This window comes from Catharus ustulatus, chromosome 4, assembly GCF_009819885.2.
Source record: "Catharus ustulatus isolate bCatUst1 chromosome 4, bCatUst1.pri.v2, whole genome shotgun sequence".
NCBI lineage: Eukaryota > Metazoa > Chordata > Aves > Passeriformes > Turdidae > Catharus > Catharus ustulatus.
Window position 1 is genome coordinate 7,406,781 of NC_046224.1, and position 17,817 is coordinate 7,424,597.

At 44.5% G+C, this 17,817-nt stretch overlaps 1 protein-coding gene across 8 annotated transcripts in view; it reads right to left on the reverse strand.

The window, feature by feature from the left end:
- The window catches only part of FRMD4A (FERM domain containing 4A), a 357,007-nt gene that overhangs the window by 76,496 nt on the left and 262,694 nt on the right, over positions 1–17,817 (reverse strand). For all 8 annotated transcript variants that reach the window (XM_033057883.1, XM_033057884.1, XM_033057885.2 and 5 more), the window contains 2 exons: positions 13,222–13,314; positions 550–634 (listed from right to left, as the gene is read on the reverse strand). In XM_033057883.1, the coding sequence (XP_032913774.1) occupies positions 550–634; positions 13,222–13,314 (178 nt within the window). The remainder of the gene's footprint in view (positions 1–549; positions 635–13,221; positions 13,315–17,817) is intronic.

Below are 17,817 nucleotides of genomic sequence, written 5' to 3' on the forward strand. Positions count from 1 at the left end.
GGACAACACTCTCAGGAACATGGTGAGACTCTTGGGGTTTATGTGTGCAGAGCCAAGACCAGCACTCGATGATCCTTGCGGTTCCCTTCCAACTGAGGCCATTCCATCCTTCCCGCTCCCCCTCTCCCCTCACACAGCGCTGCCCGGCCCTGAAGATGGCGCCCGCACCGCACTGCCGCCCTCTGCGGGCCCGCGACCCTCACGGCAGCCACTCGGCCCAGAGCGCGTTTTTAACACAAAAACAGACATTCCCTTCTAAATACAAGACAGCTTATCATTTTAGCAGTGCAGATTCCCCCCTGCCAGCCACAGGAGTTACTTCCAGGGCTGTTTTACCCCAGAACTGCTCTCTGAGAGGAAAGCTGCTGCCAAGGGCGGTAGCAGCTGGAGACAGAGGAGTGAGGGAATGTGCGAGGAGGAGGTTGTATTTGGAATCTATATCTGGTTGTATCTGGAAGTCCAGGTGTGACAAGTGTAAATTTTGGGGCAGGGAATGCAGATCCAGGTGTCTCAGCCCACTCCAGAGCCCAGAGCTTCCCAAATCCTCACCTTGTAGATGCAGGACTTGGCGTTCAAGAAAAACAGCTCGATGGTGGCATTGTCCTTCAGGTAGGAGATGCTTTCAATGTAGAACCTGAAAGGGAAAGCGAGAAGGGTGAGACATGAGGCAACTAGGGCAAAACATGGAAATGCAGTTATTAAATGAAAAATGTGGTCAATGGAGTCATGATGAATGTACTAAAAATGAACTTTGTTCCCTTACAGCAGACTGAGGTGGTGAAGGAGGCTCGTGCACACTCCAGGATGTGATCAGTCACCACCACCCCAGCCATACCAAAGGAATTGGGTCATCAAGTGGATGATGTAGGTTCTAAATAATTCTTTGGGTTTTTTTAGACTTAAACCTTTATTCTGTTTTGTTGAAAGTTTCACTTTTGTTTGCCATCACATTTTTACCATTTCTTAATTACTTCTTTACCCATTGCAACGATTTTGTGCTGTTAACCTGCATTTTGTAAAATATTCATCTACAGAAATGCACTTCTGGGTTATTTCCCTGTCCCCTTCCTCTCTGCATAAAGCAAATTTTATAAAGGGTTCTTTACATGCTATATCTATGGTCTCACAGTAAGGCAGTAGTTACTAACCTTGCACAGTTTACCAGTATCATGAATAACAATGTTAGGGATGACAGGGAATGATCATAATCTAATTTTTTTGAGCTGGAGTGACTTCTCAGATACCAGTGTCAGAAAAACACACTCGTTTGCATTGGCTGATTGCGCCAAATATTTTCAATTATGTTGAAAGCCCATGATATGTATGAATTTATTCATACCCATATTTATTCCATGTCCTGCCTGCTCTGAAGGTCTGATAAACTTTGCAAGAGCTTTGTGAGAATTCACTCCTGCCCTTAATTCTGCCTTGAGATCTTTTTTTGGGAAAATATGCTCTGGATACTGTCAATGTTAATGACTGATCATTCCATAGAGGTATGTTATGTATTCCTGTCGTAACAGAGAAAGCCTGGATATGTTCAGTGAATGATAAGGTGTATTTTGCATTTACTTAGTGTTTTAGGTAAGGTAAAATAAATAGATCTGTCTGCTGATGCTGTTTGGTAGAGATCTTCAAGCTGCAGTACAGTGACAGCAATGTTCCTTACATAAATTCCAGTGCTATCGTGCCTTGTCAGAGGCAATTAGAATACGGAAGGTGCCAGGGAAATGGTGTCTGCTCCAGGGACTTTTAAATACCCAAATTCCTTAGAAATGTGGGTTGACATGCAGGGTCCAGTTACAGAGAAACCCCACTCCCTGACCCCGCTGTCTGGGGACCTGCGGATGCTCCTGAGGCTTCACACAAGGGCTGAAGGGATTGTCCACATCCAGCTATTTGCAGAGTCCAGGGCCTTAAATGTAACCTTCTGAGGGGCAAAGGTCAAAGCTTTGTAGTGCTCCTAAATGTCTTCTGAAGGCTTCTCAAAACACTTTATTTCCTGACAGGCAGAACCAACTCTTTGCTTATTAGAGAGAGAGAAACGTTTTGTTAATCTGCTGAAGGGCTCCTGTCTGTGTTACCCTTCCTTCTCCCTCTTCAGAAAAGAAATAAAAACAAAACCTGAATAAAATAAAATAAACCCCAAGAAAACACCAACAACCAATCAAACCCACAAAGCACCAAAAACATTTGAATGTAGTGATGATGAAGCACAAAAATTAAACTTTTTCTTATTTTTTTCTAGTTTTCACTGTTTCACCTTCTGTCCTTAAAATAGCCTTTTTATTTTTTTTTTCCAAATAAAAACTAGACTTGGCTTGAGAAATTAGAAAAATTGATACATTAAAAATGGAACCTTCTTATTAGATCTGTTCTCTGAGTGCAGCTGGCTTCCCATCTGCTGAATTCATGGAGAATAATGGTAATTCTACACATTCTGTGGTTCTTGAACAACTTTCTCTTCTTATCACTGCTACCAGTGCTCTCTGAGTTATGACGGTAGGTTTTCTTATTCCAAGGTTAGAAGAAAACAAGAAAATTTTTTCCATTTTGAATTCCAGTGAAGGTTAGCCAAAAAGCTTTTGATTTCACCAGCTCAAACACAACTCTCGTCATCACTAGAGGGCAATATTGCATTTCTTAAGGCTGCAGGGAGCTTTCCCAAGGCTTTTCACATAGACCTGGATCGTTTTCTGTACAAAATTAAGTCTCTGGGAGCACAGAGCCTGCACATGATACTTCATCTCACAAAGAAAACCCAATTCTCAAGTGATCTCCAGAGTGGAGAGTAAGCTGGAGAGCTACTGGCTCTCACACATGCACCCAGACAAACGTGGAACATGTGCACCAGGAAACTGGTGCTACTTAAAAGAAAACAGATTTGCAAAGGGAACTCTTGTGGGATTTTCTGTGTGGCAAGCTCAGAAAACCTGAACTGGAGTATATTACCCTGAAAGCACAGTTGGTGCAGTAACAACACAAAGGGCAGGGAAAGAATTTTTTTTCATTTGTAACTAGTTTATGTCACATCTCCTGTTTTCATCTTTTACAAAGACAGTGAAGGAGCCCACACTTTACAATGCCAATGTCAATGACTAAGGAGGCAGGCAGTAGCATCCAGCTGCTAAGGCAATGAACCAAGCAAACAAAAATCTGGGTTGAATTCCCAACTCGGACCGAGGTTTCCTTTGTGACCTTCAGAAAATCATTTAGCTGCTTGGGCTGTTGAGCTGGGCTTAGGAAACACCCCTCCCTTCTCTGTCCCCCTCTGTCTGTTTTGCCTGTTAAGCTTAGGAGCCTTTCAAGGCATGTTTCAAGATCATCAGTTTTGAGAGGCAGCTCTCAGATTTCTGTTGAGGACTCCTCAGAGAGCAGCATTCCTTCATGTGATGTGAGGTTGATGTGTCTGGGACATAATGGATGGGCTGGACAGGGAAGCAGGCAGTTCAATGTGTCCAAGACCTCTGCTCCCCTACCTGCACCTCTTGCAATGCACTCAGCAAATAGCTTTGCATCCAGCAGCTCCTACAAGAGGTTCCATGATAGCCAGCAACTGTGCCTGTGAGAAATTAGCTGCCTGCAGGAAGGGGGAGCACCCCATGAGACTTGATGAGTGTAAAACCAAAGGAATAATTTTGGAGAAAATTTAAAAGATCAGCCAATGTTAATCTATTTCTGCATTCCTCCTCCCTTTCCTACCCCCAGTAACTTGTAATTCATCAAGTACATTTTCTAAGCATTAATTAAATAGACCAGTGAATATTATGCTGGATAATGAACACAAAGTGCCTATCTTGGCTGCTTCCTCTCAGCAGCAGGGAAATAATAATGAGTACTGCAGAAGGTGTCTTGGAAGACTTCAGAAGCTGCTGCATCTGAAATGTTTAAGGCTTTTTAGCTGTGAGGACGTGTCTCGTACTGATCAGATTGCTCTCCATTAAGCGTTGGTTAACTGACAGCTTTCTCTGACACAGCTTAAGCCCCCTCACACCATGATGAATGGCAATTCCCATCATAATCAGCCAAGCACAGACTCACAGTGGTGCTTGTGGAAACTCCTGATCGTTGGGTGAGGGGAAACTGGTACTACCACAATTTCTCCCTTGCATTACACACAGGCCCACCCACCTCTGACTCATGGCTCAGAGAAATGCCTGACTGGGTCCTGGACTCACCAGTTTGATAAGTGGTTTGTCAGGAGATGGAGAATCCCTGCTGCTGCTGCTGGCCTCATCTGTGAACCCAGGTGTGTGTGTGTGCAGATGGGCAAATTTAGCAGTATTGGGAAGGTGTTTGAACACTGGTGCTCTGTCCCCGCAGTGGGAATAGAAGAATTCAAGCACCTGAGCTGGTGGGGTGCTTGAGTGTACAGTGAGAGAAAAAATGAGCAGCACTCCTGATCTCCATATGCCAAAAGAAACTGTCAAATACAAAATATTTAGCATTGCCTCTAACATTCAGCTCTAGACATATCCTGTTAGCCTGAACTTGGCCATCTATCACCTAGCAGGGACCAGGCTCTCTGCTGTCCAGTTGCTGACTGGGCAGATAGACTGTCACAGTATTTGAGAGTCCAAGCCTGTGTGTTTATTTCCAAGCAGAACCTGCCAAACAGTAAAAATATTTCACTGAGATCTTCAACACAATGGTATTTCAAAACATGACCACAGCAAATGGATGTCTTATCTATTTCAGGTGTCTGTCTTTCTGGGGCAGTGATACCATCCTCATTCTTGTGAAGTTTGACTCTGGTTGGAGCTAGCTAATCCAAAAGACTTCTACCCATATCTTTCCCAACTGGCTGACTCCAATATGGTTGGGATGCAGGACAGAGCTGTCAGCAGAGCTCAGTGACCCTGTCAATGGACTACCCCTTATTTTGGTATTACAAAAAGGGTAAAGGAGGACACCCCTTTTCTGCCTCATCCATCCTGGGGTCTGGCTCATTATCCTTCACCATGTCATTCAGAACCTTGGAGGATAATTTGAAAAATATGAGGCCATTTGCTAACCAGGAAAAGAAAAATCGTATGTGTCAGTATAATGGGCTTAAATGCAGATGCCATTATGTCCAGTGTCTCATGCTAAATGAGTATTCTGAGCAGCACAGGCTGCACAGCTCCTTTTATGTTCCAGCCCTGTTTGCTAATAGTCATGGGTGCACACTTTTATGTGCTGACACTTAAAAGCAGACAATGCTTATGCTAAATAGTTGGCCTGTTAAGTAATCAGTCAAGAATGAAAATCAGCTAAAAAGCTCAGTTTAGCTCCCTTTCTGCATTGATCCCATGTTCTGTCTCCTGTGCCTGTACTATGCTCAGGCCCACCTCATCCAGCACCTGGGATTGGTATGCAGGGGACAGGAGGCAGCAAGAGAGACTTGTGTCAACTTTTACCTCCTTGCAGGGGAAACCATAACACTGGAGGTGAATGTGATTCCAGAAATACAGGGAATTGCAGCTAACAAAATAAAAAACTGTGGATGTTGTTTAACTTGAGCCTGTCCTCTCTGTTTCTCACCAGCTGTACTATACTATGAAGTCGACTATGCAGTCATCTGCAATCCATTTTTCTTGGTGTTTCTAAGATGTTGGTCACTTGAATCCCTAGAAAATGACAGATTTGGGGATATTTGTTCATTCCTATGCCTCATCTTCTCCATATACAAAATACATAGGGATCTACTTTGGAATATATAGGCACCAACTCTCTTTGTCTTCTCCAGGCTGTATATCCTGGGAGTCTTTGTGCTCCAGTATGAACACAGAGAAGGGAAGGAGTCAAGGTGGTAGTGCAGGTACATTCCTCCCTCCTATTTGGTTCCAGCATCAAGCAAAGGCACTGACCTGAGTACAGTAAGTCCTCTGCCCCCTACCCACATGGGGAACCTTGCTTGCCCAAGCTATAAAAGCAGCAACCCAGTTTAACATGGTGTGTAAACTGCTCCACCACTAAATGTCCCCTGGAGCTTAGCTTGGCTTGCAAGAGAAGTGCATCTTTGTACAAAAAGATGTGATTTTGTACAAAAGCTGTTGCAGCTCCTCTTGGCTTGGAGTGATGTGCTTATCTGTCCCAGTGTGAGGTGACTGGATCACAGCAGCACACTGCCTTCCTCCTCTTTTCTCTCAGTCACCAGGGGAATTGCCCCTCCATCTCCTGAGCATCAGCACAGCCCTTTCCTGCTCTTTGGTCATTGCCAAGAGTCACATCTTGGCAATTAGAGGTAACTCTCTGGGTGCACTGTCTTGCAGAACACCACCCCTCAGCATTTAGAGAGCATCTTTTATGTGAGGATTTTGGACCATTTTAGGAATAGAAATCCCTCCAGCTGTCCCATGTGTTGTCAGCAGCACAGGAAGGTATGATTTGTCTGTCAGAGCTGTCATGAGGGTCACTTATTTACTGACTCAGCCCATGGTCAATGCCATGGTGATGGGACCCCTCAGAGATGACAGCCCATCACACCCTCTGGTGTAAGGTATGAATACACAAATTGCAGTGAAAACAGAAACAATGTGTGTGTGACTTTGACCCAGTCAGAGAATCCGTGCGTAGGCACTGACACAGCTATTGCAGCTTGATCCAAATTAGCTACAAATCCTACACTGACAGAATCCATCATTTCTGCATGGTACCTATCATGCAGTCTAAATGCCTCCCAAAATTAGACAAGACAATGCTGCCAGCATCAACACATTTAAAATGAGTCTCAAAACAACAAATTTTCAGAATGCCGCTTCTCTGCTCCCTTGAGTGGCTGAATGGAAAGGAAAAACAACTTATCCCCTTCTCTCAATACAGCTCACTTATACAAATATATTCCTAGTTAAGCAGAAAACAGAAATGATGTTATGGGACTCAAGAGCCAGACTGCTATTAAGATGTGTGTGTAATGGATGGCTTAGCTCAGAGCTGTGTGCTAAGTAGCAGAGCCCCATTAGTTCCCTTCCTCAAGCAAAGGTCGGTTTTCACACAAGTAAATCTTCTGACTGGACAGAAGTTTCTCATATCTCTAAAGAGACTCTGAGGAGCACAGCCTCCCCACAGGCAATTTATTACACCTTCCCCCGGGTGAACAGAGCAGGGGGCCACCCTGGGAAGGCTGCAATAAATTGTCTGCAGGGAGCCTTGTCTTCCAGCACAAACAAGGTCTGAGTGGCTGTATTTATACTGCGGCTGGCTGGGAGGAGGGGGTTTGCAGGGCTGCCGGCTTTTGGGAGCTTCCTGCCTAGCATACACACAGCTGGTGCACACCAGCCAGCAAAACACATGCTGTGCAAAGAGATCTGGGCTATGGCACAGACTTTAGAGACAGAGCAGCTCACAGGAGACCCTGAAAGCAGCTTGGTGGAGCTGGCTTGATTATGTGGGTTCAGTATTTGGTTTTTTTGCTATTATTTCTACAGCATCCTGCAGCAGTGCACAGAGATGTACAGCTGTAATGGGAGCAGGAGATGGCTCTTTGTCTCCCCTTATATGTAGCACAAATTCAGGGAGTTTCTGGCTCAGTAATGGTACTGACAGTGGGTGAGGGAGACAGCACAGCTGCAAGGAGCTCTGGGAGGAGACAGCTAGCCAGGAGAATGTGGATGGAGCATCACCATGTGCTGAAACATCTCAGGGCAGTCCCCTGAGCTCTCCTGGGATGATCAAGCTCCATGGCAAGCTGGAGTCTGGCCCTGCCCTCCTTGCAGTGCAGAGGGGTCTGCACAGGATGAAGGAAGAGCAGAGGAGTAGAGCGATTTGAGGACATGTAATTTTTCCCCAGCAACATCTCCTGGGTGGTAACAGGTGTAATGAAGCTTGGGTGAGAGCAAATTCTGCCACTTTTCTTCCTCCCCCCAGCTGCAAATTTAATGTGTCTGATAATATGTTAATGCATTTCCCCCAGTCTCTGAAAACCCCAATTTCACACCATGGAGCAGAAAGAGGGATGCCTGCTCCTTCTCCCTCCTCAAAGGGGAGAGACAAGAGCTGGTGATTCCCTCATTCCCTGCAGGGAGCACCACATACCCTTCTCTGGTGGGAAAAACTATGGATGGAGAAACACAGCCCATTATGTGCAAGAGAAATAAATTGTTGAGGTAAATTTAGTCTGGCTCTATTGAGCTCTTCCAGCAGGCTGCTGTCATCACAACCCCAATCTGATTTCTTGGAGATAAGCAAAGCTGAGTGAGTATGTGAATGGCACACACAGCCATGGTGGGCTGGGATCCCACGTTAGTCAGCTGGGGAAGTTGGGAGCAGGATGCTCTGAATCTGCACCCCATAAGTGTCTCTGGCCCATGGGAGGCAGAAATGCTTTTCAGTGACAAGTTCTAAGGTCCAGCTAGCCCTATGAAGAACAGCTCTCTCTCTTCCTTCCCAGGTGAACTGTTTTGAAATGGCCTCTGGTTTCTTTCACTGTTAGCACTAGTCCTTTTCTAATGGAATACAGGTTTAAAGATGCCTGTGAAGAAGGGCTGAAAGACTAAAATAGCATAAGACCTCATTAACAGCTGAAATCTGGTCCAATTCCATTTAGCTAGCCAGGTGAAACCATGTAGATAGGAAACACTTCCTCACCCTGGCTGTGCCATCCTGCTTGAAATAATAACTTTAAACTTGTAGACTTGATAGGATAGAGGAATGCATCAGGTGAATATGCCTACATCTGAGCAGGGGTCTGAGGTCAGAGAAGAGGCACAGGTATTTTAAGCCTGCAACATGTTGAATTCCAAAGCAGTCATCTTTGGATGAGTCAGATGAAATAAGTCAGATTAATTGTTCCAGAAAGGTGCCTGTTTCTTTCCAGTGGTTATATAGGGAGGCTGCACTAATTAGCTGTGACATAGAGTCTGCCAGGTAAAGATCTCAGCTCTGGTGTGATGAATCTCATCTCAGGCTGCCCACCTGCCCCACCTGCCTCAGACCTGGACCACTGCCAGTGCACACAGAGCTGTGTTCCTGCAGGTAACAGGGGAGCACAGACACCCATGAGCCTTGCATGAGCTCTGCACTCTGTTTCCGTCCCAGTCTCTTACTTAGGGCCACTCCATTGTGTAGTAGCTGTGGTAACCTGGCAAAATGTCTGGCCTCAATATTGAGAGTCCTGAGCCCCCATAGCTCCCATGCTGACTTCAGCCCAGCCAGTACATATGAACACTGCCAGATGTTGCTGAACACAGGCATTCCTTTGTAGGAATACTGCCAGCCCATAGATACAAACTCTGCCCCACAGTGTGTATTTGAGTATTGAGGATTTATTTCACATTTTGTTCCATGCCTTTCTGAAAGAAAAGCCTTTCCATATGAGACATATTCTGATTTAGTGTGACGACTTCTGCAGTGAGTTGTCACTGTTTAGCTGGTGGAGTTGCCCTGAGAACAAATATATTCATTCCTGGGAAAAGATCCATCAGTGGAGTGAATTTTATTTGCTAAGCTTGTTCATAAAAATTAACAGCATGACAAACATACAGAAGATAAAGAGATCAGACCCATGCTGGTGATTCCTTTGCTAAGGATTGCTAATCTCACATGGCCATTGTTTGAGGATGAGAACTCACTGCAGAGCCTGGCCAACTTTGCTTTCCATGAACAAACAGCGTGTCTGTGCTCTGGTTCTCTCTCACAACAAAGCTTTACACAAAAGGAGTAACTTTGCCTTCTTTGTGTCCATATGAGTCTGAGCAAAATGCTTCCCTCCCAGCCAAAAGGGTATATCTGTATCTGAACCCCTGCAATCTCTATTTACCTCTGCTGCCCAAGTCTCCACGCTGTATTTAGACTCCTGCACTTTACCCCAAAGCTCACAGTGTGAGGTACATTTTCTCTTTTTTCTTCTGGCCTCAAAACACCTCTGTAAAATCAACTAATCAGGCAATCTTTCATTTCTTCAGCCCATCCTTTGCTTCTCCTGGACTTCAGTGGTGACTCTCACCTAACTTGTAAACCTGCTAAGGTAGGGAATTAGTCTCACCTACAACCAAGCAACTAGAGCTACAGAAAGCCATCCAGGGAAGCTAAATCTAAGGTGAGAACTAATATCACTGCCATTCTGTCGCCCAACATCCCTCCTCCCCTGCAAGACACATGGCACTCCCTCTTGCTTTCATGTGTGTCTTTAGAGCTATGTAAACAGATATTAACAGAGTCTTATAAAATAATATTGCACAGTAGCCCTGGGGCAGTTCACAGGTGCCCAAGAGTTCTGATTGCTTCCTAGATTCCTATGTTGTTGTCAGTGGAAAGCTTTCATTGAAGCACTAGATGACAACCTGAAGACAGGGAGGCTTTGGTAGCTGTGTAAATGTACAATGGAAGGAACAATTTCTTACAAACCAATGCTAAAAACATCCTTCTAAAATCCCCCTCCTTTGACACAGTGCTGTGAAATTTTTGGTCTTTGATAACGGAAGAAAGACACTGGAGATCAGTGTTCAACAATGTCAAACCCCAAGGAAATGTGTGTCAAAAGACAAAACTTCAACAGTGCTGCAGAGATTTTTAAAAAGGGAGGAGAATTTCACACTGCAAAGCTTGTGAAACTTCCTATTTTTGGCAGTTCTTTCAAGAAGCCTTTTCTTAAGAAGGCAGGCTTTGCTGTAAATGTACTTTTAGAGCAGGCTAAAAATATGTGGCATCTTTGGTGGGCATGCTGCCCTTCTACATTGCTACAGGAATGTTGAGGTTAAAAACCATTTGATGGTCATATTAAAGGTGAAAATGTTTTCACTGTAGCTTATCCTCTACACAAACTACCCTTTACTTTTCTTGCCTGTGGCTTCATCGCTTTAGTAGTTATGTAGTGTGATTGAACTGCACATTTATTTCAGCTAGAGGGAAAAACCCACACAATTACAATTAAATCCTGATGCAGTAAACAGAATTCTGTGTCATGAGCATCTGGCACATCCAGTTACTTGTATTACTTGTATCTCCCCATTTAGGGCTCCCAGCATCAACCTAAGCTTTGTCAGCTGCAATGCTTGGGAGAGGTAAAGCAAAAAGCTATCTGCAACCACAGGCAAGCCTTTACCTGGGACATAGTAAGTGTCATGGACATGCAGTTCCTTAAAAATTAACACATTTGTGATTAGGTATAGTACAGAACTAATTATCTCTGCCTGATGGCAGCAGGGGAGGAGGAGCATTCTGTTTATGGTGTGTTTATGAATGGCTCTGCAAGCTGCTGCACACCCCCACATTGTGAAAATAAACTCCTGTCTGTGGGTGGGTCTCTTTAGAACCTTTCCCTCAGCCCTTTCTTTAGTTCCCAAGCCAGAACTGAAACCACTGGGTAACAGATATGTGGGGCCTTTCAAATTTCAGTCATCTGGCTGGAGTTGGTGTTTCAATTGCCTTCTGCTCAGATCAGATTTAGGGATGCACACAGGAACTCCTTATGTGCTGGGAAACTTTTTAACTTCTGCCAGCATCTGACATCCACAAGGGAAATAAGCTGTAGAAAAGGCACAGTAAGTTAATGCCCATTCCTAACTCTTGAGGCATCTGGCTCCCAGTCCAACCCAAATTGTAACTCAGTGTGACAATCCACTCATTACTGCCATCAATAAGAGTATAAGCCCAGAGTCAGTCTGGTTTTCACACGTGCAGACACTGAATGCTGAGCTTTTTCCCTATGGATTGTGATTCCAGAACAGGAGGGGTCACTCATTCACTGTTATATGGGTCTGTATCCTAGGCTGTCTCTTGGCTGGGATCCCACTGGAATGACTGGTCTCCACTGTGCTGCCAACTTTCATAAAACAATACAGATGGCAATATTTATGCTTGTTGAGTGGTCTTTGAAACGAATATGAGAGTGGCTCAGTAGCAACGTCTTTCACACATTTTACAGTTCCACTCTGAAGCCCAGCACTTAGGTCTTGCTCACTCAGGGCTTTCCCTGCTTTCCATGGGATCCCTGTCTTAGACTCCCCAGTTTGGTGCCTGGATAAGATGTCTGGGAATTGACTGGCCACGTTCTTAATGAGCTTCACCAGTTTTTTGTACATCTAAGCACAGGTGGATCTGGATCTCACACACTGAAGATGCTCAGCTCTAGGTCTACCCTTATGGTTTGAAGCATCCAAAATATTGACTAAATTCTTCTCTTGGGAGATATCGGCCTAATTCTGGACTCACAGGGCTTTGTGCAGTCTTGATTTGCCCTAAGATGTATCCACCACTAAATATGGGGTCATAACAGAACAAAGAGTCTCTTCTCCTAAAAAGCCTGCCTTGTAATGGAAGTTAAATGAATGACAATCACTATGTGGAGGAAAAAAAAAAGCTTCACTCAGGGGAAGAAACTCAAAAGTAGGTCTTCATTTTTTGTGGGTACTATGGAATGAATGAGAGTGATGTCATATGTAATATAACACTGGAGTGGAAAGCCTAACAGAAAAAGACACAGTTACGCTGCACTGGCTTGTTCTAGACATGAGCTATCCATTAAAAGTAAGTCAAAACCCTCAAGTTAATTTTGTACATATGCCATCCCAGCCCCCGGGCTCTCTGTGGGCATTTCAAAGCTGCAGGAGCAAATTTGTCTTCTCAGAAAATATCTCTTTTGGAGAAAAAGGCACTGTGTGCATAAAAGCACTGGCAGCTTCCAGTAGCTTTCAAACACTAAAAGTTCCTTGTAAAAATCCCAGATGAAGTTTGAAGCTCCCAAACTTCCATAATCTTCATTAAAACTTTTATAGTCTAGTCTAGCCATGTAGAAACCAACTGGCTGCCATAAAATGCCATCATTTGCTATTTGTGGGTAATTCACTGTAGCACTGAGTTCAGAAGGTGAATATGACAGAGATGTACAGGGATTAATTTGGTCTCTGACAAAATGCACGCTATGGGCACAATCCAGAGGAAACTGATGCAGGTTGCTGGCTCAAGTGGGTTATCCTGGCAGAAGGAAGGCTTTGTTCTACCACCCTACTCAGCTTGGACTTCCTAGCTCAAAGCCCACAAGTAGAAGTGTAAATACATAACATCTGATCTTGCCCTTGTACAACATACTCCTGTGGACAGCTGTGGGTGTCGGTGTGGCTACTACTTGTTTACACTTGAGTGAGAAGAGTTTGTAAAGCCAAAGAGCTCAAAAGAAAACTGTGGAAGTGTTTGTCTGCCCACAGGTGTTTCTGAGAAACTGACAGCCTCACTTCCTGGCCTCCAGGAAACAGGCTGTCTGTAGCTGTATCCCATGGGAAGGGCTTGCCATCAGGCACTTACCTGACACAAAAGTACAAAACAACCGGTCCTGACTTTTTGGGGAAGTCGTGTTCCAGCACCCGGCGGTCCAGCTGAAGCCAGTTCAAGTGTCCCCTGGCAAGAGAAGAGACAGTTTTGAGCCTGGCACCAAAGAGCTTTCTCACTCCTCTCAGCAATGAGGTCTGAGGTGCTGCAAAATGTGAACCAAAATATGTGCTATTTGCCCTGGGCTATTGTATGATATTTGAAAAACACACAATAAATGTTTGAGGAGAAGAGGCGGTATCATCCTGGCAGTGTTTCAGTCTGGGAATCGAACTGCTAAAGTTCAATCTGTCAAGGTGAAAGCTGGCAGCACTGAGTAATCAGGACAGCCCAAAATGTTATAAGCTTCACCTTTTTATTACAGGCCCCTGGAGCAGTTGTATCATTAAAAGTCTGTCAAGATTTTCATTAGAAATCCTTATGGTTAAGAGTTTCCACGACGCCTGCAGTATTTCACTGAAGGCTAAACCTGACTCTACAGCCTCAGACAGTTTATTTACCACCCACATGCCTGCAATAGCCTCTCTAGGTTTGCCCAGACCTCCTTTTTCCTTCTTCAGAGAGCTCTTGAAAAACAGCTGCTCCATGAAGCGTTCCAGCTACAATTACCACATGCTGCTTTTCTTTTGCCTAGATGGTACCTGTCGTTGTTATTTTCTCCTATAATTTATCCATCCCTGCCTTGCTGCTGGAAGCTTTGCTGGGCAGGAGTTCTGTTCTTTGTCACGTTCCCCACATTGTAGAGTGCTGTGTGTGCGTGAGAGGTACTTTATAAATATCATTATTTGTATTACAGGGGCATCTCTTTCCCCAGCTGAGATAAAGGCCCTGTTAAATTAGGCACTGTGGAAATACCTAGGGTGACATTCAGGCCCCACTGAAGCTGGCCAGAATTTTGCCATTGCCTTCAGTGATGCTAGGGTTCCACCCTGCAAGCTTTTGGCTTGATTTAGTCAGACCAGATTTCACCCAGAGGGAGAGGCAGCCCTTGCCTTCAGTACTCTGCTGTCTAGACAAGCCAGGGGAGAGAGAGTTGAAATTATTGGGGGAGAATCTTGCAGCAAATAAAGCAGGAAATGGAACTGAGATGCCCTGACCTTTATTCTAGTCCTATTCACCAGCTCATGATAATCCTCAAGAATAATTCTTCATTCCACTGAAAATAAATAAAAGGAAAAAAAGAGCCTTCCTTAAAAAAAACAATAAATTACCTTCTAGAATTGCCACAAGCCGTAGCCATGTACCCTACATACAGCTTTCAGAAGGGATTTCATGTGCATGAGCTTTGGGCAACTGAGAAGCCCTTTAAAAAAGTCAGCAATGACATCCCTGTAACAATTCAAGTGGATTTACAGTCCCTCCCACTCCATCTTTCCCAGAAAAATAAATAAAGGGGGAAGTATCACTTTCAGGAGGCTTTGAAACACCTGGGTTCAATGGGAATTTCTGTACTGCTGCCCTGGCTTATGGAGGTGCAGAAGAGGGTGAACAGCTCAGGGACCTTCCTGCTTAGGCAGCTCTGGGCTGCTCTGGAAACCTGCTGGGACACTGTGTGTGCTCACCTGAGCACAGCACACTGCTTCCAACCAAGAAGCTCTAAATTGTGATTATCTAAATGATGTGTGAGCTCTACCATCACTCCTGTGGGTTCAGGATCAATATGTGGAGAAAAAAGCTCTCCTCAAATTTTGCCATGTAGAAGCCAGGCATTCAGTTTAAGCAGCCTGTGCATCTGTTTTGCAAAAGTACCAAGTCTCTGCTAGGTTCAAGTGATACATGTGGAGTCAGGGACTTTTCGGACTCATCCTGGACATCTTTTGGTGCACAAAAAGAACAAAGGTTATTTTATCCCCTGTTCTAGACACCCATGTGTTTCTCTCCAAGATATTTTAACTTTCAGACAGTTTTTTCTCTAGGTAAAGTTTTAAAATATTTTTTTCTCTATTTTTTTCACTTTAGGTAAAGGGCAGCCTATACTGTGCTTTAGAGGCACAGACTTGGAGGCAGCATGGCTACTGGAAAGGGGTGATATAATACAGATTTCCAAGCCAAACTGGTCACCTTTGTGTGTCTCCATTGCAGTACAGGGGCTGAGGATAAGTCTGCCCAGCCTGGGATCAAGGTGAGGATGGCCATATTAACTCATCTGGATGTAGGAACTAACTGGTCTTGCTCTAGGCAGGATGCATAGCTGGGCATGCAGCAAGATGCAGGGGGCTTCCTTCCATCATTTCTGCTGCTGGCATGCTAGTGTGGGATCCATGCACCCTTCCTTGCTGTTCAGCACAGATGTGTACTTTAATAAGGTTTGGCTTTCAGAAGGCAAATGCTGCAGGCTGTAAAAAACCAGTCCCCATGGAAAGATTCTCAGCCTGGGCACCCAAAAAACTAGAGGTTTCTAGCTTTCTTGCTGCATCCCATTTCTTGAAATCTGTAATTTTACCTACTTTTTTGGTCATTAAGTACTGTTATGTTGCTTCCAACAGGCCTCAGGAAGGCTGAAATTAGCTGTGAAGGCCACAGTTGCACATGGGATTGAAACTAGCCATGCTCACCCATTCCCAGCCTAAGTACAACCTGAGCATTTACCATGTAGGCCATGGTACAAAATGCTGTCAGAGCAAGAAAAAGCCACACTAAACCTGACATCCTATGCTGAACCTGTCCAGTTGCATTTGTATCACCAACACAGCAGCCACCAGCAGCTGATAGTGTTACACACCAGTTCCCACTGAGGGTGAGCTGTTGACAATGGACTTACTGTCTACCTCTATGTTTATTCAACAGCAATGTCTGGGTTTGCCTAACGTGCACAAGGAAGGGTTATGAAGCCATGGTGCACAGCACAAAAAAATCACTTCAAGGTATTTCTTATTTCTCTTTTCATTCTCATTGCATTTTAACAGGAGAAACTGGCTGGTATATATAATCATATATATACGTATGCATGGCAGTTCCACATTTATGTTGCACACGCACACAGTTCTGAGTACTGGATAACACTTAATTGCCACCGAGTTTTTAGGTTGAAGAGTTTCATTAGTCTCATCTGCATGGAGCTTAAATCCAAAGCTCCTTCAGAGGAGAAAGGTCACATAAATCCCTGCCAGGAGCTAACTGCTCACTGTACTCAATTACTACTTACAATCTTTCATCACTGAGGGCTTCTGCACTGCAGACTGTCACCTAACTCCTTGTTTTCAGGCGTGCATGTGTGGCATGTAGAGAGCAGCAGCAGTGAGCAGTCACTGGTATCTGCCTGTGAATGTGGACTATCAGGGAGCCAAACTCCCATGCCACTGCACCACAAAACGCTTTGCTCTGGAATCTGTCCTCCTGTTGTCAGCAGAACTATTCATGGAGCACAATCCCGTGTAAGACAGGGAAAAGTATGGGCATATAACCCTAGGCATGTAGTAATCCTGACAGTTTTCATGGACCAATTTAGGCAGCTTGCGCTGGCCATTCATACATGCCCATGTCTAGCTGGATTTCCTTCACGGTTCAATTAGGGACACAAAGTAGCTTTTGTTTCATGATCACCATCGATTTGTTCATTCAGATATTTCTCTCAGTGTATTCAGAAATAATGGTGCAAACAGTTTTGGGGGACCTATAGGGAGGTTGAATGCTGGAAGTCAGATAATTTTCCTCTGTTGGTACTCCTGTTGGCACTCCTGTTGGCAGTTAAATTGGTGTGTCAATAACAACCACATAATCACTTTTAGGAAAAAAAGCTGGGTCCATTTAGGATATAGACTGATATGGATTTCGGTGCCCAGGGTCCATTTTGTTGATTGTGTGGAGTAGTTCTGTTTTCTTTTATAAGAGTGGCACATCAATGAGTACTTTGCCTCCAGGTGGTTCTGTTTATATGGTTTTACTGCTTAGTGTCCAGTTTTCTGAAAAGTGGATCCACATTGATTTGTGTTACAAAGGTATTTGGACCAATAACCATCTCACACCCTCTCAGTGTCAGACTCATTCTGAATTTAACGGACATTGAGAAGGACCAATTCATGTAATAGAAACCATATAAACTATTTCTATTTCCATCAATTGCAACAGAAACAAAAAACCCTTTAAGCTCACAGATTTTCTCTATTACTTGTGAAGGGGCTGAGAAGCTCATGGGGCCATAAGAGTTTAACTGTACAAATTTTGCAACACAGTGGATTTGGTGATAAAGGAACTGGTTTAGTGCCAGAGCAGGACATTATTCTGAGAGCTGCATGCTCCATTGGACCAGCTGTTCAACCAGGATGTGGGACACCTGCTCCCTCACTCTGCTCTGCCACATGGCTGGAAGGTGGAAATAGGCCTCCCCCCAGCTCCCAGGGATGAGAGGGTATTCCAGGGAAGGGTGCTACCCTGCTCTGTGGGGAGCTGTGGGATGCAAAAGTTGGTAGCTCTCAGAGGAGCAGGTGATCAGATCTAAGGATAAGGAAAGGATGTGGAAACCCTGCCCATGGCCCAGATGGGGAGTCTGCAGTGAACAGAAGGTTAATCCTGGCTACTTGCTCTCAGTGATGCTGGAGGAGGTGACACGAAGGGAAAGGGTGGCTAATGGAG